This window comes from Onychostruthus taczanowskii, unplaced genomic scaffold (assembly GCF_017590055.1).
Source record: "Onychostruthus taczanowskii isolate IOZ18803 unplaced genomic scaffold, ASM1759005v1 scaffold15, whole genome shotgun sequence".
Lineage (NCBI taxonomy): Eukaryota > Metazoa > Chordata > Aves > Passeriformes > Passeridae > Onychostruthus > Onychostruthus taczanowskii.
The window spans coordinates 8,805,959-8,831,617 of NW_024498685.1; the positions used below are offsets into that span (position 1 = coordinate 8,805,959).

Below are 25,659 nucleotides of genomic sequence, written 5' to 3' on the forward strand. Positions count from 1 at the left end.
GCAGCATCCAAGGGTAGTGCCTTGTTCTCAAGTGTGCAGTGTCAACAGGGCTCCCGGCAACTGGTTGCTCCAAATTACCTCCCTCATGGGTGAGTCCCCAAGAACCATCTTGCCATCTTGGATCATGCAGGGCAGGCCCCCAGCACACTTCTGCATCAGCATGAGCTTTCAAGAGGAAGTGGGGTTTATTCAATGAGTGTCCTGCACAGCATCTACCATGATGTTTGTGCGCTGCTGGCACCACTGCCCTCAGTCCAGAGGAGGATGCTGAAGAGATAGGCAAGTTTACCAGGCTAAGAGAAAATGATTCTGTCCTAGAAGCTGCATTCTGTCCCTGAGGCTACAGCCTAGCTCCAGAGCACAAGCATGCCCATCTTTGGCTGTGTGTCCCACTGGACTCCCAGCAGGAGACAGTGGGACAGGGGCTAATAACAGCTGGCCTCCTCCTTCACAGGTGGAATGTGTCCCCTCCCTCCTCATCTCTGCAGATTACAGCCCAGGAGAGCTATTGTGCAAAACAGAACCTAAAGCATAATTTGTGCCTTTTCCCTGGGAAGGCAGCTCAGTCAGAGGCTGTAGGATATGCAGACCCTGCAGTCTGTGAGGTGAGGAGGACAAGTGACGGGGGAGAGTTCAGTGGAAGCTGTGCTATTGCAGCTGAAGGGTCTCAGCTAATGAGGTTTCCACAGAAGAAGCTGCTACTTCTGGGACATCTCTCTACCACTTCCCTCAAGGCACAGGTGTTGTCCCTAAACATACATGTCAGATCAATGACCCAACAGATTTCTGAGCAAAAGAGACACCTTTGCTCTCTAGCTGTCTTTCTCAAAATACTGCATACTCAGACAAAATTCTTGCTTCACACCAGAAAAAAAATAAGAGCGACTAATTAACTGGCTTCACAAGTTAATGTGACATATCTTCAGGGTGGGCCACATCTTGACTGCTATATATGTTCTTAGTCTCCTGGATATCCTACAGCTGCTCTGGTTTGTCCTGGAGAGTGTCTGTCCTGTGTTATTTTAGCTTTAAGGTCATGTATCATTGTTCTTGCAGCAGATCTGCCCTCGATGCAAGTGAACAAGAGAGCCATGTTTAGCTGATTGCTCATTAATGTCTGGTGCCTCACAGAACTGACCTTGCAGGGACTGAGCCTATCTCCTTGGTGAAACCACTTTTGTCATACCAAAGGGACCTTACAATTTGTGTTCCTCTCCAGACTCATGGATGTCTTCACTGAATTGCCTTCAGCTCTGGAAGGGGGGATTTTCAGGCAGTGATGAGTACTAATTCTTCCACTCTTGCACTGTAGTATGTGTTTCTATAGGTATTAGTATCAATTTACCCATCAGGTAGTTTTCTTAAATACGAATAACGGAGATAGGACCTCACAGGGCTGTCCCAGTAGAACCCTACTTAGAGCAGAACTTGTAATACAGGAATAGAACTCACAGTAAGAGAAAAAGGTGCAAGGAGATATTTTTAGTCTCACTGCACAATTGAAGTTACATTTACCTTTTGAGAGAGGACTGAGTGCTAGTAAGGAAGAAGGGCAAGATGCAGCCTCCTCTGCAAGACTTAGACCAGTCATAGGCCCTCAGCATCATCCTGGAGAGCTGGTGAGTGGGTTCTTGGCTCTCCTTCCTCCCTACCTCATGAAACAGAGAATTCTGACAGTGCACAGAGCAGACGTACTCTATGCTGGGAGGCTGGAACAGAGACTCAAGTACTAAAGTTCACCTGTTCTTAGACTCTGTAATGTTGGGAAAATGCAAGGCACCACAGGGAAGAGGAGCATGCTTTCAGTCATACATACACTTGGGCTGTGCTGAAGGGCAGCAGGTGTCCCATGGATGAAGGAAAGCACTCCATTAACAAATATCCCTTGTAGCAATGTCCTTCCATTGTAAGAGGCTGGAGGGAGGGAGAAGCATTAAGAATGAGTGACAAGTATGCTTTGTATGTCTTGTTTTTTTTTTCTAACTTTTTTATGATGCATGCATTGCCTTGAGTGACTCAAATTGTGTCCCTGAGCCTGATTCTTTTCTGGTTATAACATGGTGGCACATCACCATGCTAAATGGCAACCAGGGTAGAAAACCTGTGCTAACCGAGAATAAGATCAGGCCATGGTCTCTCCTGGCAGATTTATAAATTTATGCCTATGGGCACCAAAGCCATGGGGTGTGCACCTCAAATGTTTGGCCATATCTGGCCCTGCAGTTTGGCTTGCCTTTTGGCCTTGACCTTGTTAAATCTCCCTCCATATGCAATCCCTCATGGCAGAGGATATTTCACAGCCATTTCTAATTCAGCCACAATTGCTCAGAATGAGTGTTCATACTGAGGCCCAGAAATGTATTAAGCTAATTATTCTTTGAAATCCCCCCCGATCCCCCTCCTGCTCTTCCCTTCCTTTGGCGCCGGCTGTCGGATCATTCCCCAGAGAAGAGTAGCTTTAAGTAGGCAATTACTTGTAATTCATGGGGTTTATTAGGAGCGAGAGAAGGCCAATCATGTCTGGCCTTTCTCAGCTCTCAGATGGGAACAGAAGGTTCCTCCAGCCATCCAGTCTTACATCTCCATTACCCGTGACTGCTGCGGTGCTAACAAACGCCCTTTCCTCCTCTGGAGAAGAAGAACACAGGCTACAGCTGTGTGAAGTCCTTAATTCCTTTGGACTGTCAGTTAGCTCAATCTGACAGCAAATGGGTATGTCTCAGACATCAATAAGCAGCAAATGTCTGGGCAACAGCAAAGAAAAAGAGACAGAGACCCACTGCTACCAAACACGGGTGGGGAGGACACTTCTCTCTATGGGGATGCTGCATACAGCCCTGCCAGTCTTCTCAGGCATCCATTGGAACACTCCCTGTCCCTGTTATGCCTGCTGAAAGATAGTGTAGGATTCCCCTTGCTTTGGACAGTGCCAGTAGGCAGTGGATCACATGCAGAACCCAGCCTTGCACCCCTGGTATGAGCTAGAAGACAGAGTATTTGAGGAGGAGTCCTCTCACTTCAGATCGAGGAGTCCTCTCACTTTAGACCTTGTTCTGCTCCTTAATGCCTTTGTCCTTTGGGAGGACTGAGATTATGGACTGCAAAAAGCTGGTGATGTTTTTTATCGAGGTACTGACAGCTTGCTGTGTTCCTTTGGACTTTTAGAAGGATCTCTCCTCGCTGGCTATTAAAGTCTGCCATTTTTGGCACCGTCCTTGAGTGAGATAAACTGGCCTTTTACTTTAGATCAGCAATGACATCTTGTCTTGCCCTCTAATAAGATCAGAGCATATGAATTTCATGTTTTCAGAATGGCTGTCACCTCCTTGGAAACCTCAGATAATTGTAAGGCTCTTGCTTCTGGTTTATTTTGCATTTTACTGTTATTCTGTCCCTCTCATTTGTTCATCATTCCCTCCTAACACAATTAGCTCTACATTTTCATTAACCAGATCATTATTTTAAGTGCTCACGGTCAGTTGTCAGTAATAACTGTCTGGGTTGGGCCTTTGCAGGTTACTGATGTAATTTACATTTATTTGCCTGAGCCTTCCTCCTGAAGGAATGGGCCAAGGGACAGTTCCGTCTCTTTCCAGGCAGGTCAAGTTTAAAGACATGTGTCAGGAGTGTTGGTTTTATGGCAGGATTTAAGATGTCCTTGTTTATCCAAAAGGCCTGCTGCCAGGTCTTGTGGTAAATGACACTGTCGCCGTGATTACTGTGGGGGTGACTTTTAGCAACATTTATGCAAACTATTGGCAGCAGTGAAAGTATTAGACAAATGTTCTTTAAATCAGGGATAAACAGAGCTCTGAGCCAGCTACCTCTGCAACTGCAGTGGCAACACCACCACTAAGAAAATTGCTGGTATTTCTTAGTGCTGGGCTTTGATGCTCGCCTTGGACAGACCACAAGCTTGAGGGCAAGGCAGACAAAAAACAGAAGCCTACCTGATGGTTGAGCACAAGGCAGAGGTCCCTGCTTCATGTCCAGAGAGGGAAATATGAAAGGATGTGCTCCCCATCCCACTCTCTTCCATAAATGTCAGCCTCCCAGTACTTGCTCCACAGGCAGGATAGCAGTGCAGGCAAAAAATGGCTGGACTTAGGTTGTTCCTCTCTGCCTGTTATCTCCCAAGGTCACATTATCTTCCTCTACTTCCAGAGGAGTTAGTATTGGAAAGACTCCAGAGGTCATTTACACTTCTCATAGCTGTCAGACCAGGTCTTTACGTGTACTTGCATCACTCACTGATGGTTTTATCTGTAATTTACGTCATGTTATGAAAAAACAAGAAGGAAGCAGGTGGCGTGACATGACTCTGTGAGCTGAGGCTCATGCCTCAGTCTCACTTTGACTGTGAAAGCAATTTGCACTTAAACTCAGATCTTGTGGAGCTCAGCTTTTCAAACAGTGAGTACTGGGCCGACAAGGCAAGGTGAGGGACAAGTGGTATGTCTGGGGATGAGGATGCAGTCAGTAAAACTCATCCTTTGGTTCTGCTAACGAGCTCATACTCACCACATGACTGAGGCACTGAATCCTCTGCTAACTCAGGACTGACTTCACCGGTCTTCTCAGTCCTGCCTTTCATCTTTTTTTGGTTTTCCTACATGTGTGCAGGCACATATTAATGCTACAGTCTGCAACTGCACTCTGCCCTGTGAAGTGCCAATGATAACTTATAGTTCAGCCTAAACCTCAGTGAAGGTAGTTTGAGTTCATTCTTTTTTTTTTTAACCCCATCTTCCACCTTCATCTTCACACTGTCCCTCTTGTCCTCTGTCAGTCACTCATTGGAACCAAATCATCTGTCATTCTTCTGGAACTTGTTAGTGAAAACCCAGCTGCACAGGAAGAGTGGAGGGATTACCACGAGGTTTAAATTCTAGACTACAGGAACGACCATACATACCTGCTTTGCTGAAGCCAGTTGAGATGGTGTGTGTCAGTGTATTTACATGTGTTTGTCGTTACCAGCTCAGGTAAATCCTCCTTCTACTTTTTTTTTATTATCTTGTCTCAACATTTAAAATTCAGACTTTTTTACCTTTCAAAACTGAGAGTCTTTCTTTTTCTGTGTATTTTTCTTTTCATTGCTGGCTGACACCTGAAAAACTCAGATATCAAAAAGGAAGACACTTTGGGATTCAGAGTACTTTTTAAAAGGCACAACTCAGAAGAAACCCAGCCTCCACTAACTTATATGGAAGTTTATGTTTCTCACTAACTGCTAGATCAAGCCAGTATTCTTTGCATTTAAAAATGAAATTTTCTTCCCTTTTTCTGAATGATTTCTCCTTCTGCTGAGAGTATTTCCTAAGGTTGCTAAGGAGGGGAGAAGCATTAGTAACACTCTGAGACAAGAGATAATGCTTGACGTGACCAGAGCACCACTGAACAGGACGACATATTGCTGGAACGTTGTATTTGCAGTGATGCACTTGCCCTAAAGGCCATCAGAAGTGAGTCTTCAAGGGAAGGGCACCTGCAGGCTCCAGCTTTTATGAGTGGCACTCTAGGAAGAGGTAGGATCCTGTTACAGCTGTGAGGAAGTTCATGGTGCTGATGATTTAGCCAGTCATGCCCAAATGGGAACCTTCTGTTGAAATCAGGGGCATGGCATTGCAGAGAAAAGTTAATTCATTGTCAGAAGTTCCTTTGACAGTCATTGAAGACTAATCAGTGTAGAAAGTTGGGCAATAAGAAGCCATCGGGAGGCAATTAGCAAAAACTAACGTATCCGTTCTCTGTCTTTCAGATCGAAATGCTAGAACACAAATACGGCGGCCACCTGGTGTCTCGCAGGGCAGCTTGTACCATCCAGACCGCCTTCCGGCAGTACCAGCTCAGCAAGAACTTTGAGAAGATCCGTAACTCCCTGCTGGAGAGCCGCATGCCACGCCGCATCTCCCTGAGGAAAGTCCGCGTCCAGAACTCGGAGAGCTTCTCCGCGGAGAAAGCCCTGGTGGAGGGGTACAACTTCGTGGGCATCCCGCTGGTGAGGTCCCCGTCCTTGCCAGCCACTATCAGTGGGGCACTAACTGAGCTGGAGGACTCCTTCACAGAACAAGTTCAGTCCCTGGCAAAATCCATTGATGATGCCCTCAGCACCTGGAGCCTGAAGACCATGTGCTCCCTGCAAGATGGGGGCTCGTACCAGATCAGGGAGACCTTCAGCGCTAGCTCCATGCAGCCAAACCAAGACTTAGAGGCTGAGCTACAGGATCAGGAGAAGGAGGAAGGTCTCCTGCCAGATACTCTACCCAAGAGCAGCAGCACTCTCATGATGGCTTTTCGAGATGTCACAGTTCAGATCGACAACAAGAACATCTCTGTCTCATCATCTACCTCGGTGTCCATGGCAAACTGTCTCAGCAGCAACGACCAGGCTGGGCTCTCTCCAGCTACCAAGGCTGAAGAAAGCCCAGGAGAAGGGGAGGGAGAAGCCAGTGAACTACTGTCTGCCCCAGAGAGCTTACCTGAGAACAGCCTCACTTCCACCGAGGTGGATGTCAGCACTAATGGCACAGGGGACAGCAGTGCTGAGCCGGATCAGATGGCAGTGCAGAAACTCCAGTTTGATGCAAGCAATGAGACAGGACAAAGCAAAGGCTTGGAGTCTGAGAATGCAGACAACTCAGAGCAGCTGAGCAGCAGCAGCACCTCCACCTCAGCCAAGTCAGCCTCTGAGGTGTCCTCAAAAGAAGCCCTGCAGGCCATGATCCTCAGTCTGCCGAGGTACCACTGCGAGAACCCAGCCAGCTGCAAGTCCCCCACACTTTCCACAGACACCATGAGGAAACGCCTTTACCGCATTGGACTGAACCTCTTTAATATGTAAGTGACTCTTCCTCTATTTCCCAGCCAGGGTTGTGCCTCACATAGGCACAGATGATGGCAGGCTCTTGGTCTAGATCCATCTCCAGGGAAGTTGTTCGTGTTCAAGGGCATGACCATCTGGGTATGCAGTGCACAACACAGGTTGGCTTCCCAGAAGCTCTCTCCCTAAATTCTCCCAAGTACTCTCCTTCTCTTCTGCCTAACAGAGGAGCAAGCCCATGAGTAGTGCTCATGCTCTCACAATTCACTGAACATTCAGTTCCAGTTGCTGTCCATTTGGCATCCACCAGCTGAGTCTGGGATCACTCTGCTCCACTCTGTTGCAAAGGAACAAACATAGCTAGGACTGTTAACCCAGCCCTGGTTACTTAACATGGGGCAATTCCAAGTGAAGAGAGAGGGAGACAGAGGTAGAGCTGAGCTTAGCTAGCCCAGTATGAGTCATAATGGCAAAATTACACCTCTGGCTGTAATTTTCCTTCAGATACTTGGGTAGACTTTCACCTGACAGACCAGGTTTAGTCACCTGTCTGTCACATACCTGTGTTTGATATCCTGTGAGAAGACTGTAGGTGTGAAAGCAAAAGCAGAGCAGAGGTTACCATCAGAAGAGGTTAAGTCACAGGGTCACATGTGGATAGGCAGAAAGGAGCTGAGCTCCCTTAAGATTTAGATTTGCTCATTGCCTTTTGATGAGACTTTTCTCATCTAAGCAAGCCACGAGAAGTACTGGGTTTTGCTTTATCATCACACTCTCATATCTCTGTCTTTGTTTCCATTTGAGTCCCCTAATAATAAGGATGTAATGTACCCATAGTAGGAGTACGTTTTTCCACACGTTAGCGTGGGCATTTTAGTCAAAGCAAGGCCTGATCATTATGCAGTCCCAGGCAGAAGTTTTTCACAGACAAAGGGGCAATGCACAGGATTTATAAATGTGTACCATGGAGGCTGTGGACGCCAGGAGGCAGGGACCAGGAAGAGAGGTTTTTAGGGTTGGTCTCAGAGCACACCCAGAAGTGAAGTGATGTTAGGTCAGACAGATTTGGGACTCTTACAGAATTGAGAGGGACAGATTTCCAGTTCTGAGTACAGGTTGGAGGACAGGAATGAGGAAAATAACTTGTTAGCTCTGGGGAATGATATCTTTCTTCAATCTCTGAGCAGTATCCAGGGGACATGTGGCTCCCCTTGTGACTTCGTATCCAAGGGGCTGAGAGGGTCATTAAGCTTTCTGAGGTTATTTGGTTGTTGCTTTCCCTGTCTATTTCCAGGAAGAAGCCAGTTTACTGTTGTGGGGTTTGGGATGTGGGCACTGATCCGTAGGCCATGGAGCTGAGGCTGTGTGTGTGTGTGTGTGCACATCCTTTTTCCTGGCTTTCCCTGGAGCAGAAGCTGAAAGCCTGCAGTTTCTAGTGGAAACTGCCACAGCCTCTCTGGCCTTGCCTTGCATTTTTGGAAGGTAGTGCTGTGGCTTGGAGCAGGCCTCTGGAAACACATCGATGCAGTGGCACTTTCCTCATCCCTGCTGCACCGTGAGGGGGTGAAATCCCCGGAATGGTGAGTGCTTCATTATGCAGCACTGCTGTAACAGCTCAGTGTGTGTGGGCAGCTGGCTGCGTGGGCAGCGGGAAAGACAGCAGGACGTGAGGAATCCCGCAGCATTTGCTGGCTCTGCTTAGCAGCCCTGCAACACCAAAAATGAATAGCAGGGACCAGGCTCAGGAGAGAGAGGAGTAGAGTAGCCTGCTGCACCTCTGGGTAAAAGCTGCGTGCTGCACTACATGGGATACATCTGCAGGTGTTCAGTGGCAGAGATGCTGTATTGCTATCAGGTTTTTGTGAAGAACAAATTGAATCCTGGGAAAAACTGAGGGAAGGCTGCTGTTAGTGAAAGAATTTTTGAGTTATAGTCTAGGCAGTGCAGGAGGGCTGTCACAGGGGTACTGTTTTATCCTGCATCCTTTGATGGCATTGTGTGTACCATCTCTACTGAGACCTGCACATCCATGCTAGTGTGTGTATTTTTTCTGGACATATTAAACTCTCAGCTCCTCTGGAGTGGATCCAAAGTCAGTCCAGTGACTTTGGAGTCACACAGGTGTAACTGAGTTCATCCTTGTGTTGTGAACACCATACCATGCCTTGCCAAATACCAAAGTGTGCAGGTGGATATGCATTTTATGAATCTCTGGTGCTTAGTTTGACTTATGTCCCAGTCATATCACCTTTGCTCTTAGCAGAGAACTTTACCTGTTCTCCACAGCAGTGAGCCAGTAGGTCTGTATGATGATAAAGAAGGTGCATTGCTGCTGTTCCCTGAAGAAGGCCTGGGGTTTTCAGTATCACATCTTGCACCTCTCCTATTTATAAAATTAATGGGCTGATTGTTCTTGCAACCCTCTTCCCAGCAGTGCCATACTGCCCAGGATATTTTCTTTTGACATTACAGAGTAATCAGAACTATTTGAAGCCCATCTACTTTCTCCATGTCCGTGAGGCCCCTGTAAGGAGCAGGCCATTCTGCTGCATGCAGCTCCCATTATAGCTAGACATATGCTGCTCACCCACATACTTCACCACGTGACAATGTCACAGTCTGTGCCTGTGCATATCATGCATTCACGTGCTCTGAAATCTCATCCTATTCTTTCCTTACCCCAGGAAACTGCCTGAGCAAACTCACTCCTTGAGTCTTGACAAAGAACCCTCAATTTGGGTTAATGATGGAAGTATGACATCATTTAATGAGGTCACCCTCTTACCTCTCTCCACTCACCAGCTCAGAAAACCAAAGAAATGTGGCAATCTTCCTGCCATTGCAGTGATTCACCTCAGCACAGTGCATCATGACAGAGACCCTTCAGTGGGGCAGACTGAAATATGGGAGGAAAACTTCCTGCACAATACACACGTACTGTTTGTTCTTGTCTGCATTGTGAGACAGGCACCACATAGCCTCACAGACACTCCCAGGATACACAGGGCCTTATAAACTAGGACAGAAAGATGGGGACAGATGTTTTATCAGGGCCTCTGGCAATAGAACCAGGGGTAATGCTGTTAAACTGAAGGAGGTTAGAAGTAAGGAAGAAGATTTTTACAATGAAGGTGGTGAAACACTGGCACAGGTTGCCCAGAGAGGTGGTGGGTTGCCTCATCTCTGGAGATATACAATATCAGGTTGGTGGGTTCTCTGAGCAACCTTCTCTAGTTGAAAATGTCCCCACTCACTGCAGGAGGGTTGGAGTAGATGGCCTTTAAAGGTCACTCCCAACCCAAACCACTTTGCTTCTGTAAGAGCTGTGTGTGCCGGCACAGACACTGGCACATTAAGAAGCAGAAAATCACTCCCACAGCCAGGCAATCAGGCCCACTCAGCACCAGACCTGCTCTCAGAGAGATGCTCACAGCCACAGAGGGAGAAAAGCCCTCTGTCTGGGAGCTGCACACTGCTCCCTCCCTTCTTCTGACAAAGCATTCTCTGGGTGCCTTCTCTCACACACAAAGATTTCTGCCTGAGGGCGTGAATCAATAGAGAAGGGAAGAAAAACACAGCTAAGGGTGGGGGAAGTGGAGGAGGAATAAACAAATCTGAGTATGGGATTTCTGTTCAGGCAGCCAACATCAAGCTCAGGTGAGGAAGATAAAAAAGTATCACTCTACAATGAACGTTGAAAATCTATGAAAAGCAAAATTATTTGTTTAACAGAAAAAGTGTCCACTTTGGTTATCCCCCTTGGAGCCTTGAGCCTCGTTTGCCCATAGACCATGGCAGCAATGTCTCCTAAGTTTCTTCACAGAGGAAAGGGCCCTGACTCTGGAGCAGATGGATGGCAGAAGAGTCACTTATGAGGTGTGGTACAATGCAGTAGGATTCATTGTGGCAGTGGGATGCCACTTGTGATTACCAGGTGACAGCAGGTGCTGCAAGTGACACAGCAGGTCCCATGACATCTTTTTGTCCTCAGCAGCAGCTAGGGGGGCACACAGCAAGTCACTTTTCCTCACCCCAACCAGTCCCGTTCCTGACACACACGTGAACGCAGAGGAGCCCAGGCACATACCAAGGGCTGCATTGGTGCAAGCCATGGGGTGAGCCAGAGACAATGCCTCCAAGAGCTCATGCAAACTCACCATGTCTCTGTCCTTCCCTTCCAGAAACCCAGACAAAGGGATCCAGTTCCTGATCTCCCGAGGCTTCATCCCAGACACCCCCATTGGGGTGGCACACTTTCTGCTGCAGCGGAAGGGCCTCAGCCGACAGATGATTGGGGAATTCCTGGGCAACAGCAAGAAGCAGTTCAACAGGGATGTTCTGGAGTAAGTGTGGAAATCTCTTCCCCTCCTCCCTCCACTCTGAAGGCATTGCCAGCCCACTCTGCCCCTGGCTGCACCAGCAAGCTCTCCATGCCCCTTTGCCCCCACTCTTCAGCAACTCCACCATTGCCTGTCCCTATCTGGTGTCCCTCAACACATTTCCCAGCTATGTGTGTCACCCTTCATATCATCAGTTCTTTCATTTCAGTCCTTCCTCAGGAGGCCTGCGGTCACCTAACAGGAGCTCAGCACTGTCAGGTGGTAGAACAAGTGATGCTGGCAGGTTTGGGGGCTGGGGAACTCTTTGGCTGAAGTCTCATCCCATCCATATAAAGTACCTCTGATGCCTTCTGGGAAGTATTAAGAGAGGCAGAGGAGGAAAAATATCTGCTTCTTGCTGTGAGACCAGCAGGGAGAAGTGAATGCTGGCTACATACTCAGCTCTCTTTCTGTTCACGTTGGAAACTGGGGACCCTTTGAGTTTGTCCAACTGCATTATGAGGATAATTACAAGGTCCTCTTTGTGGTGATGAGGAGGCCTGTGTATGAAAACATGCTTCTAAGGGCTCGGCATTGCCACAGCAGCCACAGAGCACTGAGGAACATCCCCACTCCAAAATCTCCAACAAGCTGAGCTGCCCCTTTTCAGAACAAAATCTGAGGTTTCCTTCTTGCTTCTGATCAGTGGCTGCCTTTGCTGGATTGTTACCTTCAATTCTCTCACCATGACCCTCTCCTGGTCATAAGCCATGCATCTCTCATCCTGCACCTCTCTCTTTCAAGTGTAGTTCATTCAGAGACCCATTTCAAGGCATGAACAGCATTCAGCTGCATCTTTTATTATGCAGAAGCACAACTCTTAGTGAGAGCTGCCTTTCCATTAGGCAGGAAGTCCTTTGCACTGGGTCCTTTATTACATTCTCCCATTCTCCAAAATGTTCTCTATTTCCCTTGAATTTTGCAGTGGTTTCTCTTGAATCAAACCATAAAGAAACTCCAAATCCCATCCACATACCACTTCTACTCCAAGGAAAGATTGGAGAATGCCAAAGTTCAAGAGCCAAATCTAGGCCTAAATTTTAAAATTAATTCCAGCTGCAATTGCTGCTTCTTATTGCTGCAAGTACCTACCTGACCTTTGGGCCATCTCTTTTTTTAATACACTGTAGAAGTATCGATTTGTTCAGCAACAAGACACATGTGCTGTCCAGTCTCTTCATGCTGAGAACTACAATTAAAAGTAATTGCCTCTTTTTCTCCAGTAAGCATTGTGTGGGCTGCTTCTCCTCACAGATAATCTGCTCAAGTCCAAACTTAGCCTCTGCACTCACAGATATTGCAACAACAATAGGCTGACACTTCCCTGTAATCATAAATTTGCCATCATCCCTGCAAATGACCATGTTCCTCTGCCTCACATGGGACTACAAGCTCAGTGTCAGCAGCTCCTGGGAACAGTGCCTATTGCAAAGCCTGGTGTCAGCCTCCCAGCCTCAGTGCCCAGGAGCTGCTATATGAAGCTTGCCTCTCCTGTTTCTGCATGAGGCATGGGGCCACTGGGGTAGGTGGCCCTACTCCATCATGCTCATTACTCGAAATTACCACTGCCCTTCTTATGGTAACACTCCAAATATTCAGTGAAGGAGTGACCTTGCCCATCCTATTAACATCTGTAGAAAACAAGGCCCAAAGATGGGGACCAAGATATTGAGGCTGTGTGTACATGGATTACATGTGGGGCAGGGACTGTGTGTACTTGAGCATGTATCAAACTGGGTCTGAGTTCAGGGTTCAAACCTGTGTCGGATCTTGCCAGGCAACAGATGATATGCTTGCACTGACAATCTGTGCTGCCATCCTCTCTTCACAATAAATGCCTGATTTGTCTTCCATAAAGGCAAAGACAAAAGTAGACTTAAAATGTATGTAGAATATTTTAAAACAGGAAGGAAAAAAAATGCACATTCAGCTGGTTAGAGCTGTGCCATTTGAAGGTACTTTCTTCCTGTGCCAGTTCTGAGCTTGGGGGTATGCTTCAGCATAGTTGGTGGGTTTTGCAAGCAAATTTTTCATCAGCCACTCATGAGAGCTGGATGGGCAACGGCTGCACACCCAGCAGCATGCCATGCATGGAAATAAGGCATTGAAAGGAGAAATCATGGCCCAGAATTATAATCCTGGATATTTTTCCTGTCCATGCTGCAGGAAGAAGAGGGCTGGCAGTGTAGTGTAGTGTGCTGGCATTTCCAGTGCACTGTATCTCAAGGGCTGGCCACAACTTAGGAGCTGTTTCTATGGGAGCAAGAGGCAGATCAAAGACCTTTTGGCATTTTGGAACTGTCTAAGACCTTGTCTTGTTCTCATTCCCCATCCAACTCACATCAAACTAGCTCAGGAACACTGACACATGTTGGGAGAATGGACTGTGCAAGGGCTGCCTTGCTGTCCCCACATTCACCCACGCTTAGTAACGTTAAGGTACATGGTATTCCCTGGAGGGCATGCAGCAGACAGGAGAGCTCATACAGCAGCTTTTGCACAATTTGCCCAATACCACAGTCATTTTTGTGGCCCAAATGGGCAGAAGAAGAACAGGCACTTAGTCCTGCTGAGGTCAAATGCCCAGGCAGGTGGCCACGAGCAGGCAGTAGTGCTTGGACAGGCTCTGATCACCTGCAGTGAGGAAGCCTGAATGCAGGCAGAGATGTCTGTGCTCTTTCACATCCCAAACCTGATCCTGGAGCCTCCTCTACCTCCCAGAAGCATTTCAATTATTGATGTAACTTGCTGTGTTAGTTTAGCTTTTGCTTGATGTGAAAACTTATGTTGCAATTGTGTATTGTGAGCAATGTGTCTATTGCATCCAGGTTGAATTAACTCAGCTGCATGAATAAATAATAGCACAGCTTTTAAAACATCTGCAAAAGTGTCAGCCTCCCTTGTGCATTTGGAGGCAGGGCAGAGCTGCCCAGGTTACAAACTCCAGACTCAGCTGTAATGTCCAGATATAAGTCTGTACTCTGCAGAGCTCTCTTGGCTTCTGCAGACCTTGAAGCTGTGCTGGCTGACAGAGAAACCTGTTGCTGCTGTCAAACAGCAGAGCTCAGGAGTGTAGAGCGGCATTTGGCTCTGTGAAGATGATCCCACTTTACTGCCACCAGTAAATGTAAAACTCCAGAGAATTGCTATGCTGGTTGCAAAGCCTTTTATGAAAAAGGGCAGGGATTTAGGTGAGGTAAGCAGTTTATGAGGATTGAGCTCTTTGGTGTGCTATTTTTCCTTCCCACACCTTCATGCCCAGCACCTAAATGCCCTGAAATTGTAATCTCCCCTCCATCTTCCTGCTCTTATCTTTCAACCTTCCACTGATTTTCTTGGAACTCAAAAGAGGTGTCTGGATAATTCACAAGTAATTCTACATGCTAGCCAGAGGAACAACAGAGAGAGCAGGAGATTTTCAACAGTTTCTGACTATAATTGGCACACACGCATTGATGACACTGAACCACTCAGGTCTGTCTCTTTAGGAAGATGCAGTATGTAATTTTCTTGTATAGAAAAGACTTCAGTCCTTAAAACTAGGATTTATCTCACTTGTTGTTGGCCACCACCAAGCTTAGTGCCTTCTAGAAATTTATGCATTCCTTTTGTCAATGGAGAGACAAGGGGCCCTCAAGAGTGCTGTTTTTCTCAGCCTGCTAGTTTAGTCTGGATGTGCAGCTTTTAGGCATTTTGTGTTGCAGGGCATAAAACCCACTTGTAACCTATTTTAAGCATCTCACAAAATAACCATTCACTGTGATCAGCATCCAGAAGAATCTAAGAAGATCCAGTAAGATCCAAGAATCTCCTTCTACAGGCTGTCCTGCAGCCAGCAAGAGGGAGTCACTGGAGACCTGCCCCAGGGTTTCAGTGTCCACCAGTCCTGGAATACAGCTAGAGAGAGGTAGCCTGACCCACTAAAGGACCTATGTGGTACTGAGCAGTTTAAATCAAATCTATTTGTCAAATACTGCAGAAAAATAATTCTGTTGCTTTGAAAAAGTCAGGCCCAAGGCATTAGCACATGGTTTTAATATAAGACATGTCATCATTCTTGCATCCTTTCTTCATTCTGTGTTTATTTGCTTTTGTTCTCCTTTCTTCATACTTTCCTTCACTTGAGTCCATTCTTCCCCTCCACCTGTTCCTGACTCAGGAATTACTTCCATTCATAGTTCATTCATGAACAAGATAATGTGAGTGATTTCATGAATGTAGTCAGCTGTGCTGGTACTGGATGGTTTGTGTTCAGCTTGTGGGATTTGGAAGTGCAGATGTGGCTGTCCTGGTGCACTTGCTGTCAGAGGAGAAATGGGCAGAGATTCCAGCAGAGGAGGCATTGTGCTGAGTTGGGGTCTGGTTGTGTTAAGAGTGGAAGTTGCTGTTGAAGATATTCTCCCCAGGGTTGAGCAGGTCTCCTGCCTGTCAGGCCTGTGTTGTCTTCTCTCTCTGTCAAGGGAAGTGGGAGAGAAAAGCTGCTCTCAGTACATGCAGAGCTGGGAGCTCAGCAAAGGGGACTCCCTCTCAGAGAAGAATTAGGTTCCTCTTGGAGAGACAGAATGGACTTGTCAGGTTAGCCCAAACTAGCCTTCTTTCCCCTTCTTACTGAGGATGCTACGGAGGGTCAGTAGGAGATTTTCATCACAGGAGGGTTTGAGCAGGAGGAATAGATAAGGATGTGATGGAAACAGGACAGAGGGAAGAATGTGTTAGGCAGTTCTGACCTCCAGCTGCAAGCAGGACTGTAGCACACACCAAATGTGAGAGCAGCCCTCCCATGCCAGGCCTATACAGGCTCAATGTGCAGCTTGAGTCTGCCTAGTCCCCAGGGAAACTCAGGAAGGAGTAGATTCCCAACTAAGTAGCCATGTAAGCTACCAACAACCATGGGAGTGTGAGTAGGCATGACAGCCCAGGGGGAAAACAGGCAATACACCAATCCTGCAGTATTCTCCAGAAAGGGAAAACTAGTGTGGGCCATGGTCTCCATTGTAGAGACTGTCCTTCCCAATAGGGTGGGGAGGGCAGGATTGGGACACACACCTCTGCCCACTGGTGCATGGAATTGGGGAGTCCTGCTGGCTTTTCTTTCTGTTCAGTTCACACATGCAGGGCAGTCTCTTTCCAGGGAGCTGAGCTCTTCTACAATTCACCCAAATCCTGATTCAGCTTCAGAAAGCTTGTAGAATTAGGGAGGCTGGGAAAAGGGATGGTTTTTATTAATATCTTTGTGCCTTGTGATTTTAAACTTTCCACCTGGCTGCCTTCCCCCTTGCTCCCTCCCTGAGTGGAGGCTGCAGGTTCATTACAGATGCTTTTAGCTGCATCCCAACCCCTGCTGCATTGTCACCTGAGTGGAAAAGCTGGAAAATAGGTCATTACACTTGGGTGAGCAGATCCCAGCCCCACATGATACAGCTGCTTCCTGTCTTCACTGAACCCTTTTGCCACAGGCTCTTTTGCCGTGCTCAGCCCTGTGCTAAATCCTCACAGCTCTTCTGCCATTACATCCACCCACTTTGAGGGGGACCTTTCCCTGTAGCCTAGGAGGCTACAAGAGAGACAACAGCTAAGCATAATAATCCATCTAGGAGCCCACTCTTTGGTCCTGGAACCTGGTGTGGAATTCTCTGCTCGTTGTTGTGAGGTGCCTCAGGGCAGATCAAACTCCTCATGTACACAGGTGGTCCAAGGGTCCTCAATCCCCACCCCCTTGTTCATGAGGCAGGGAGCCAGCGCTTTTCCTGCCCACTTCAACAGCAGGATCCACATATCCAAAGTCATATCCTCGCAGACAGTGGGCGAAATGAATCTCTGGATGCACTGTGAGTTCAATTTGTGTGGCTTGTTGCAAGTTCCTGGGCAGGAAGGAGTTGAAACATGAGATTTTATAAGGTGATTATGTGTCCCTGTATCGTCATCTCTCAAGCCTCCTGGCGGTCCTGAAATAGGCATCTCACAGGTGTCCAGGTGTTTGTGGGAAAATGAACTCAGCACTGGTTTTGGCATGTGCACATAAGTTTTTGGTTGATTCCTTGGATGTAGAGAGCCACCCACTCCCATATCCTTTGTCAGCTTCCACGGTCTCTAGCTTGGAAAGAAAAGACCTCCTTGGTCTGGTTTCACGAAGAAAAGTTGTGCTGCACTTCAGGGGATGTCTGACACAGTTACCAGAGTTCATTTGGAAAGTTAATGCAAGTCTGTGCAGGAATCTGAAGTCAGGGAAGGCTGCAAAGCTTCCAGCTGTCTAGAAGAGGAGGAGGAACACGGCAGACCCATAGCACAAGGCTGTTTGGCTCTTTGAATGGATTTTTCTGTGTCAAATTTGCACACAAAAGTAACAGACAAGTCTGATCCATCTTTCTTTCTGCCTGTCTAACAGCAGAAATAGCAGCTTGGTACCTGATGTCTCCTGTAGGAGCTGTTCTTCAGACCTTTGGCACAGGATTTGTCAGATAAATCAAATCCAAGCACAGGCTGACTTTGCTTGAATCAAACATTCTTCCTAACCTGTCCTTTCTGCCTGGTCAACTTTTCTCAGTAAACAGTACAGGGGACACTCTTCTTTGTGCTGAGAGACAAATGGAAGAGACTCCCAGGAGTCAGAATTTACAAAGTAAACCTGCATCAGTCAGTCTGTGAGAGAAACCCCCCTAGGAGAATCCGAGCATAACTCAAGTAGCAATGCCTGTTTGAGTTTGAAAAGAGCTGTGAACAGCTGCCTTGTCCTACTTGTCCTAAAGAAGGCTCCATGCTTTCTGTATGAAGGGCATTGACTTTATTACTTGAGATTTGTACACAAAGGGGAGGATGTTTTAAGGCAGCCTGTGTGGAGGGGGAAAGATTGATCAAAGAGGGAAGGAGTAAGCAAAAGACAGATTATTTAATGCTGGTGGACTGGGGCTACTAGGGTGACCTTAGTGGGTGTCCCTGGGGCATGCAAGCACTCAGTGTTCACATGTCTGGAAGCAGACAATAGCAGCAAAATCACCAGGGTCAGTGCTGAGAAACACTTGCACACTGGAAAGGATTAAAAAATAATAACAAAAGTCCAAGTGCAGAGGTGGTTGCAGCGGTGAACACAATAACGACTAACAAGAGGAAAACTGTTTTTACTCTCAATGATAAATTCCAAGAAGCAGAATGCCTTGATGTTAACCCCAGGGACTGAGTATAAGTATGAGAAAAATAAAAATAAAAAAGGAAAGATGCAGTGAAGGAGTTTTTTCTTATTGCCAAGTGATTCTGCAGTCCACCTCTTGGAGAGATAAAAAAATATTTCATAGAAGATTTCCTATGAGAGCAGTCCCTTTGATTCTCTTCCCTTGCTCCCTATCTGTTTCTGAATTTCGATTATATGGACTTTGTGCAGAGAAAGAGCCCACAATTCCTAGCTGAGGTTGTAGCAAGTCCAACCTCAGAAGATACAAAGCACTTTATGTACAGTCAAAGGTCTTGGTAAGTTATTCTGTGGGTGTCACCCCAGTTAAATGATGATAACTCCTGAATCAATAAGGCAATGGAGGAATGCAGAGACTTTTCTGAGTTCAAATCTCTGTCCCTCACCAATTTGAGGAATTGTGCAACAGATTTTTATTCCAGCAAGGCTGCACATGGCACTCAGCAGCTTAGTTGACAAACCACTTTTCAACAACCCACAGCAAACTGCAGCACTCAGACCAGCAGGCACACTCCCAGTTTACCTCAGAAAGGAAGAAACTGGTAACAGCATATCCCTTTATTAGCAGAGGTTTCTTTGGCAAAATTTCCAGATAATCCTAGGAAACAGAAGGATCCAGAAGAGAGCTAATCCCCTCCCCCTCTTTTTTTCCCTATACCACTCCTCATAAAGTCCCAGACAACCTGTCTTGGGGGAAATTTCCTCCTTAATAACCTTAAATGTGGGATCAGTTTATCCTTTACCACATGGCATATCCTTTACCCCAAACACAATACAAAAAATTAAATAAAGGGGTTAAGGGACTAATAGAAGTAGCATCCAAAGTAAAAAGCAGCAGAAAATATGAAGTTCTTGAATTTTTAATGCGCTTCTAATGTCAAGGTGGTCCCATTAGCAAATTACTAACTTTGTATTTAATGAAGGTTTAAAGAAAATGGGATTTTGGCACCTGTGATTTTCTTTGTCTGTCAGACAGAATTTCAGTTTTGAAAATTTATTTTTGGCAAAGAATAATGACAAGCAGGAAGGTAAGTTGTGCATACCAAAGTCAGTGGAAAATAGAGTAACTCAATGTCTGTCTTTGTTAGAATAACTAGTTTGCTAGACAGGGGGCATGCAGATCATAAATCTAGACTTCAGCAAAGCTTTGGGCATGAGGAATTTTTTGTTGAGAGTGGAAGAGAGAGAAATTAGCAGAGGAATCATAAACAGGGGAGCAAATTGGCTGATACAGACATTAGTGCCTACATACTCTGCTGAAATGGGAAGTTGGGCCTGAGGGACATTATGAACAGGGGTTTCTTTTGATTAATGCTTGCAGTAATGACCTGAGCACAAAAGGTAGGAATATGCTAACAGAATGTGCTGAAGCCACATGAGAAAGGTGTTGTCATTACAAGTGACTGAAACATCATGCAGTAAGAATAAGAACAAGTAGATTATTTGACTAATACAGAGAGCAAGTACTGTAGTGGTAGGTTTTGCAAACTAACAGCAGGGCCTTTATAAAATGAGAATGCTTTAGTGGGTAATAAGAGAGGTGTCATCCCCTTCTTGGGGTATCTAAATTGACCATGAATTTTCAGTGGGCGGTGAATCATGCCAAAATGCAAAGCGACACCAGATGAGCAGGTAATTTTGGATGTTATTTCTGTACAACAGCTTCCATTTCCTATTTTCTCTGAGCTGATTCTGGTCTTATTGATATTGATACAGATATCTAAATATCTATGTCAATATAGAGGTCCATATATCTATATAGATACAGGTAAGTATCAATACATATATATATATATGCACACATACTTTCTCTGTATATGCATATGTGAATGTATATCCTGTCTATGGTGTGATAGGTATATATGATGGTGTATACACACACACACATATATATAAATATATAGTAAAGCACAAGAATTTCTCACCAGCTGTAGAATGCAGGAATCACTTGAATGAGATCACTTCCCGTGGTAAGATCCAGGAAGCCATGTCTCAGGGGGCCTCCCATGGGATTTCCCTTGGGGACTGGGCCTCAATGCCACGGTGGAGGAGCCTGCTCGGTGTCATCCATGGGAGGATGTTCTGATGAAGGCTGTGTCCCCCTCTCACAGCTGTGTGGTGGACGAGATGGACTTCTCAGGCATGGAGCTGGACGAAGCCCTGCGGAAATTCCAGGCCCACATCCGTGTGCAGGGGGAGGCGCAGAAGGTGGAGCGGCTCATCGAGGCTTTCAGGTAAGAGCGGGAGCCCTGCAGCCCCACTGCTGCAACCAGGGGAAGCAGGGAACTCAGCACACCCAGGGCAAAAAAACAGCAGGCATGGAGAGAATGTCCACAGAATATCAATACATATATATATATATATGCACACATACTTTCTCTGTATATGCATATGTGAATGTATATCCTGTCTATGGTGTGATAGGTATATATGATGGTGTATACACACACACACATATATATAAATATATAGTAAAGCACAAGAATTTCTCACCAGCTGTAGAATGCAGGAATCACTTGAATGAGATCACTTCCCGTGGTAAGATCCAGGAAGCCATGTCTCAGGGGGCCTCCCATGGGATTTCCCTTGGGGACTGGGCCTCAATGCCACGGTGGAGGAGCCTGCTCGGTGTCATCCATGGGAGGATGTTCTGATGAAGGCTGTGTCCCCCTCTCACAGCTGTGTGGTGGACGAGATGGACTTCTCAGGCATGGAGCTGGACGAAGCCCTGCGGAAATTCCAGGCCCACATCCGTGTGCAGGGGGAGGCGCAGAAGGTGGAGCGGCTCATCGAGGCTTTCAGGTAAGAGCGGGAGCCCTGCAGCCCCACTGCTGCAACCAGGGGAAGCAGGGAACTCAGCACACCCAGGGCAAAAAACCAGCAGGCATGGAGAGAATGTCCACAGACTTCCCTTCCAAAGAGGGGATCATGGAGGGGCTCCTGAAGGATGGAATTCTCTGTGCCACTGCTGTGTCGCAGCTGTGGCCTTGTCAGAGGTTCAGTGGCATGAAGGGAAGTGAGGCCAGTCCTGCTATGGCTTCCAGCAAGGGATTCCCTGTTCATTGGTGGGTCATAGGAAGAGAAGCAGAGGGGCTTGCAGGGCTGCTCGGTTCTCCCTTGGTGCATCCAGAGTGCTCAGCAAGGCAGGCTGGAGCAGACACCTCCTGTATTACACTTGTGTGCTGACACACTCTGAGTAGTCCACTCCAGCCTCACTTGCTTTTTTGGTTCCTGAGGACAAGAAGGCTGAAGTTTCAGTGGCCTACTTCAGCCATTGGTGGGGAAATTTGCCTTCAGAGAGCAGTGGGTTCCTTCTCTCATGAATGTGATCTGCTTGTGGTAAAGGCATTGCCAAGCTGGAGCAGAGGGCTCCCATGTTCCATGCTAAGTGTGTGCATCCCTCCTGCTGCAGCCAGAGGTACTGCATGTGTAACCCAGATGTGGTCCAGCAGTTTCACAACCCGGACACCATCTTCATCTTGGCCTTTGCAATCATCCTCCTCAACACAGACATGTACAGCCCCAACATCAAGCCTGACAGGAAGATGATGCTGGAGGACTTCATTCGCAATCTGAGAGGTGAGGGTTCTGCCTTGATTTTTCTTTTTTGCCCTCTTGCTTTTCTAAATTATGCATAGATGAAGGCAGGAAAAACCTAGTGGAACTGCCTTTCTCCAGGTCTTCTGCTGCTTGCCTGTGAGCCAGACAAGGAAGACCCTTTGAGATGCCATCTAGGGTGCTGGGGAAGGGAAATTCTAATTAACTTTGTTTTCTGCAGAAAGCTGTCCAGCCTTCTCAGAAACCAACCATTTTCCTTTGAGAGATGGCTTCATCTTTTAAGATATCTCATTGCTTGGAAACAGTCCATTGTATTACATTTTCCTATTGTTCAGCTCCATCCTTCTTAGACCCTGTTGGGTTGTGCTAAACAAGCCCTACTTGCTGCTTTGAATATATGAACACATTTTCCTTTTATCCAGGCTAAATCTTTCCCTTCTTAATTGCCTGCAATTACTTATAGTAACTGTAGGCGTGACAGAGTTCATGCATACATTATTTCTTTGCAATTTCTGATCCATCAGTTCCCCAAATCAATTTTCTTCTATTTTCCAGGTCGGTCCTTTCCATCCTGGTAATATGTTGTTAAAAGCACTTTTTCAGATGTGGTCACAACATACTCATATATGGAGCTACTGCCTTGTTCTTATTTTCAGATCTACTAACTCAGCTCAGTATTGTTTGGCCTTTTTGACATCATGTCTAGACAAATTATTGTCTAATTTCCCAGCCATATTCATTCCTAGGTCATCCTAGGTCAGCCATTTTCCAAGTTTCTCTTACTGCACATCTGCAATTCATATAAAGCTCTCTCAAAGTTTTTCCAGCATGAATTCCTGTCTTTTCTGAAGATTTTGCATTTTTCTGGGTTTCTTTGACTTGTTTCTTTGTCCTGATTGCTGTTCAGCAAGTGTCAGCCTCCCACATCTTCCACAATTTGTCACCTGGTTCAGACTGGTATAATGTGACACTGAGGCCCTCTTTCAAGTTAATTCCACAGATACTGAATGGGTCTGCTACCTGCCATCACCCCCTTTAGTATTACAATTGATAGCACTAACAAAAGAGGGGGGTTATTTTAATGTTAACTTACTATTAGAGTTGTACAATGGATTAAATCAGCATGAGGGTCACTCACCTCCAGTGTGCAACACACCACAACTCATTAGAGCAAGTGAATATCACCCCATCACAGACAAGCAAAGAGAGTTCAATCCAGACTCACCTGCCCAGGCCAGCAGCTTCAGCAGCCTGTGTTGGAAATGTTATTTGGGATACATTTGCAAGGATGTAGGTAAGGGAGCAGGACATCTCAATGCCTTTCCATTTCTCAGCAGGTCCTCACCTGCATCACTCAGGATAGTACATCTCAGACCAGGGAGCTGGAGGGAATGCAGAGAAAATCAATATAAAATAACTGGAGGAATTCAGTTTGGAAGAAGGACTGGAAACTTGGTTTTCAGTGTTTGGCTCAGAGAAGGGTGGAAAAAACCTTTTCTGCCAGGCTCAGAAGGGTCAGACAGCAAAATCTGGATAATTATCTAAGGAGATATAAAAGAGGAAAGGGGCAGGATCAAGGCAGAGATACCACAAACAGAATAGCAGGAAAGCATTATTCCTAGGAGACAACACAGAAGGAAAATGGTGGAGGTCACCAAGCAGACAAGGAGAGATGATGCTTGCATTGGCAGGAAGAGCTGCTGAATCCCATCACAGACCTTCTCCACATCTAGCACTTCTGATGATACAAAATCAATGCAGGGGTTACTGCTGAGTGGCCCAAGATAAATGAATGTGAAATTGTGGCTATAAAACCTTAGGGAACACATGGAAAGGAGCCACCATGCAGAGCAATGGAATAATGAAATCAACTGCATTGGCCTCAGAGATGTCAGTGTCTCCTGCTGGTGCATTAGATGCATTAGAGAAACAAAGGAGACAGCCTAAAGTGAAGTATTGCTATTCCCCTTCACTTCCCAGCACTGCTCAGTGCAGAGGCAGTAGTGACCTGCCAGAGACCACTGGTTCTTCCCTTTTCTCTTCTCTCTGGCTGGCCTGCACAACATTTTCTGTCTTTGGCAGGGGTGGACGACGGTGCTGACATCCCTCGGGAGCTGGTGGTGGGGATCTATGAGAGGATCCAGCAGAAAGAGCTAAAATCTAATGAGGACCATGTAACTTATGTCACCAAAGTGGAGAAGTCCATAGTTGGAATGAAAACGGTGAGCACCCAAAACCCTCTGGCACCACTCAGCCCCTCTGTCCCCCACCTCTCTCCCTGCCCTCTTTTCTGTGTTTTTCCTCTATGCCTTTCTTCTCTTATGTAATACTTTCCTTGCTTGTCTCTGCAAACGTACTCCTTTTGCTCCAAACTCTTTATTTCCTGCTATCTCATTCTTTCCTAATTTTGAGGGATCTCCTTGGCCAGAGTTTATAGTATCTAGTGCTGTATTGTTTGCCCATGAATTTTACTGCAGGTCCTGGCTGCAGGATAGGTCTGCAGTGTTTCAAACGTTCAGGCCTTTTAAGGGTGTAGGAAGTAAAAGGCAAAGTGATAAAAAACAATTTTATCTGTCTGTCTCTAGTGAATTCCCTAAAAATTGCTGGGGTTAAGAGATCCCCAAAGCAGAGACATCTTCTTTGGCAGTAACCAATCTGTAGTGCAAGAACATACATACTGTTTATCCAAAATAAAGCAGAATGATTTCTCAAAGCCCAGGAAACCTGCAGATATCCAGTGGGGTGAGAGAGGCTGAGCAGTGACCCAAGGATTGGAAGCCAGAGATAGGAATGTGTGAGCAAGAAGGTTGCATTTAGTCTGCCCTTTGATTTACCTGGATCACAAGACTTTCTCTGTTACTGCACCAGCAGGAAAACTGATGGCAAGGAGCAGTGGTGAGGTGATTTGTCTGGGCAGAGTGGGTGGAACTGTGTCACTGGGCAGGGTTGTGCAGTCTGAAGGTGGGGGAGACCCACAGTGGCCCCTCCTTGAGCCCCTGCATGCCCCTGTGTGCTCCCTGCAGGTGCTGTCGGTGCCCCACCGGCGGCTGGTGTGCTGCAGCCGCCTGTTCGAAGTGACCGATGTGAACAAAGTGCAGAAGCAGGCAGCTCACCAAAGGGAAGTCTTCCTCTTCAATGACCTGCTGGTGGTGAGTGTGCTTTGGCAATTAGGCACTGCAGTAATAAAACCTGCCCTGGTTTCTGTAAGGAAATCTGAAACCAGTCCACAACATCCATTTTCCCTCTAAGGACAGCTCCCAGTTCATCAACACTGTAAGACACAGCTCTGGACCACTCACCATTAAAAACCTACTAAATCTAGAACTCCAGTAAACCCTTGAAAAAACAAACTGTCACATCCCACAGCCATCCAAGCAATGTTATTGCTCTCTCTCATGCCTTTGCCAGCAGGGAGGTTCATTTCATGAGAGGGAGGTTCATTTCTTTGTCTATTTGTACTACAGTACACAGAGCCCTCTCATGCCCTTTAAATCTTTCCTGCCAGACACTTTAAAATCACTGCCTTCTAACATGGAAAAGGCTGTAGCAGACTAGACAGTACTTATCAGACCCCCAAATGTGCAGAGTATTTTTGAAAGTGTCTTGTCCCAGCAATAGAATTGTGCAGGTACCGGAGAGCAGAGTTACATTGAAACTGAAAGGAGGCCAGACAAAATGGAAGTCTGCTGAATTTAATGGTGAAGTAAAGCCATGGT

General features: G+C 46.5%; 1 protein-coding gene across 2 annotated transcripts in view; it reads left to right on the forward strand.

Annotated features, from left to right (window-relative positions):
* IQSEC3 (IQ motif and Sec7 domain ArfGEF 3) overlaps positions 1–25,659 on the forward strand; it is a 93,577-nt gene that overhangs the window by 61,056 nt on the left and 6,862 nt on the right. Inside the window, exons 4-9 of one of the 2 annotated variants that reach the window (XM_041398693.1) lie at positions 5,762–6,840; positions 11,005–11,166; positions 20,497–20,619; positions 21,798–21,964; positions 24,026–24,165; positions 24,967–25,092. In XM_041398693.1, coding sequence (XP_041254627.1) covers positions 5,762–6,840; positions 11,005–11,166; positions 20,497–20,619; positions 21,798–21,964; positions 24,026–24,165; positions 24,967–25,092 — 1,797 coding nt within the window. Of the gene's footprint in view, positions 1–5,761; positions 6,841–11,004; positions 11,167–20,496; positions 20,620–21,797; positions 21,965–24,025; positions 24,166–24,966; positions 25,093–25,659 lie in introns of those variants that run through there. The other variant, XM_041398694.1, reaches the window with a different exon arrangement.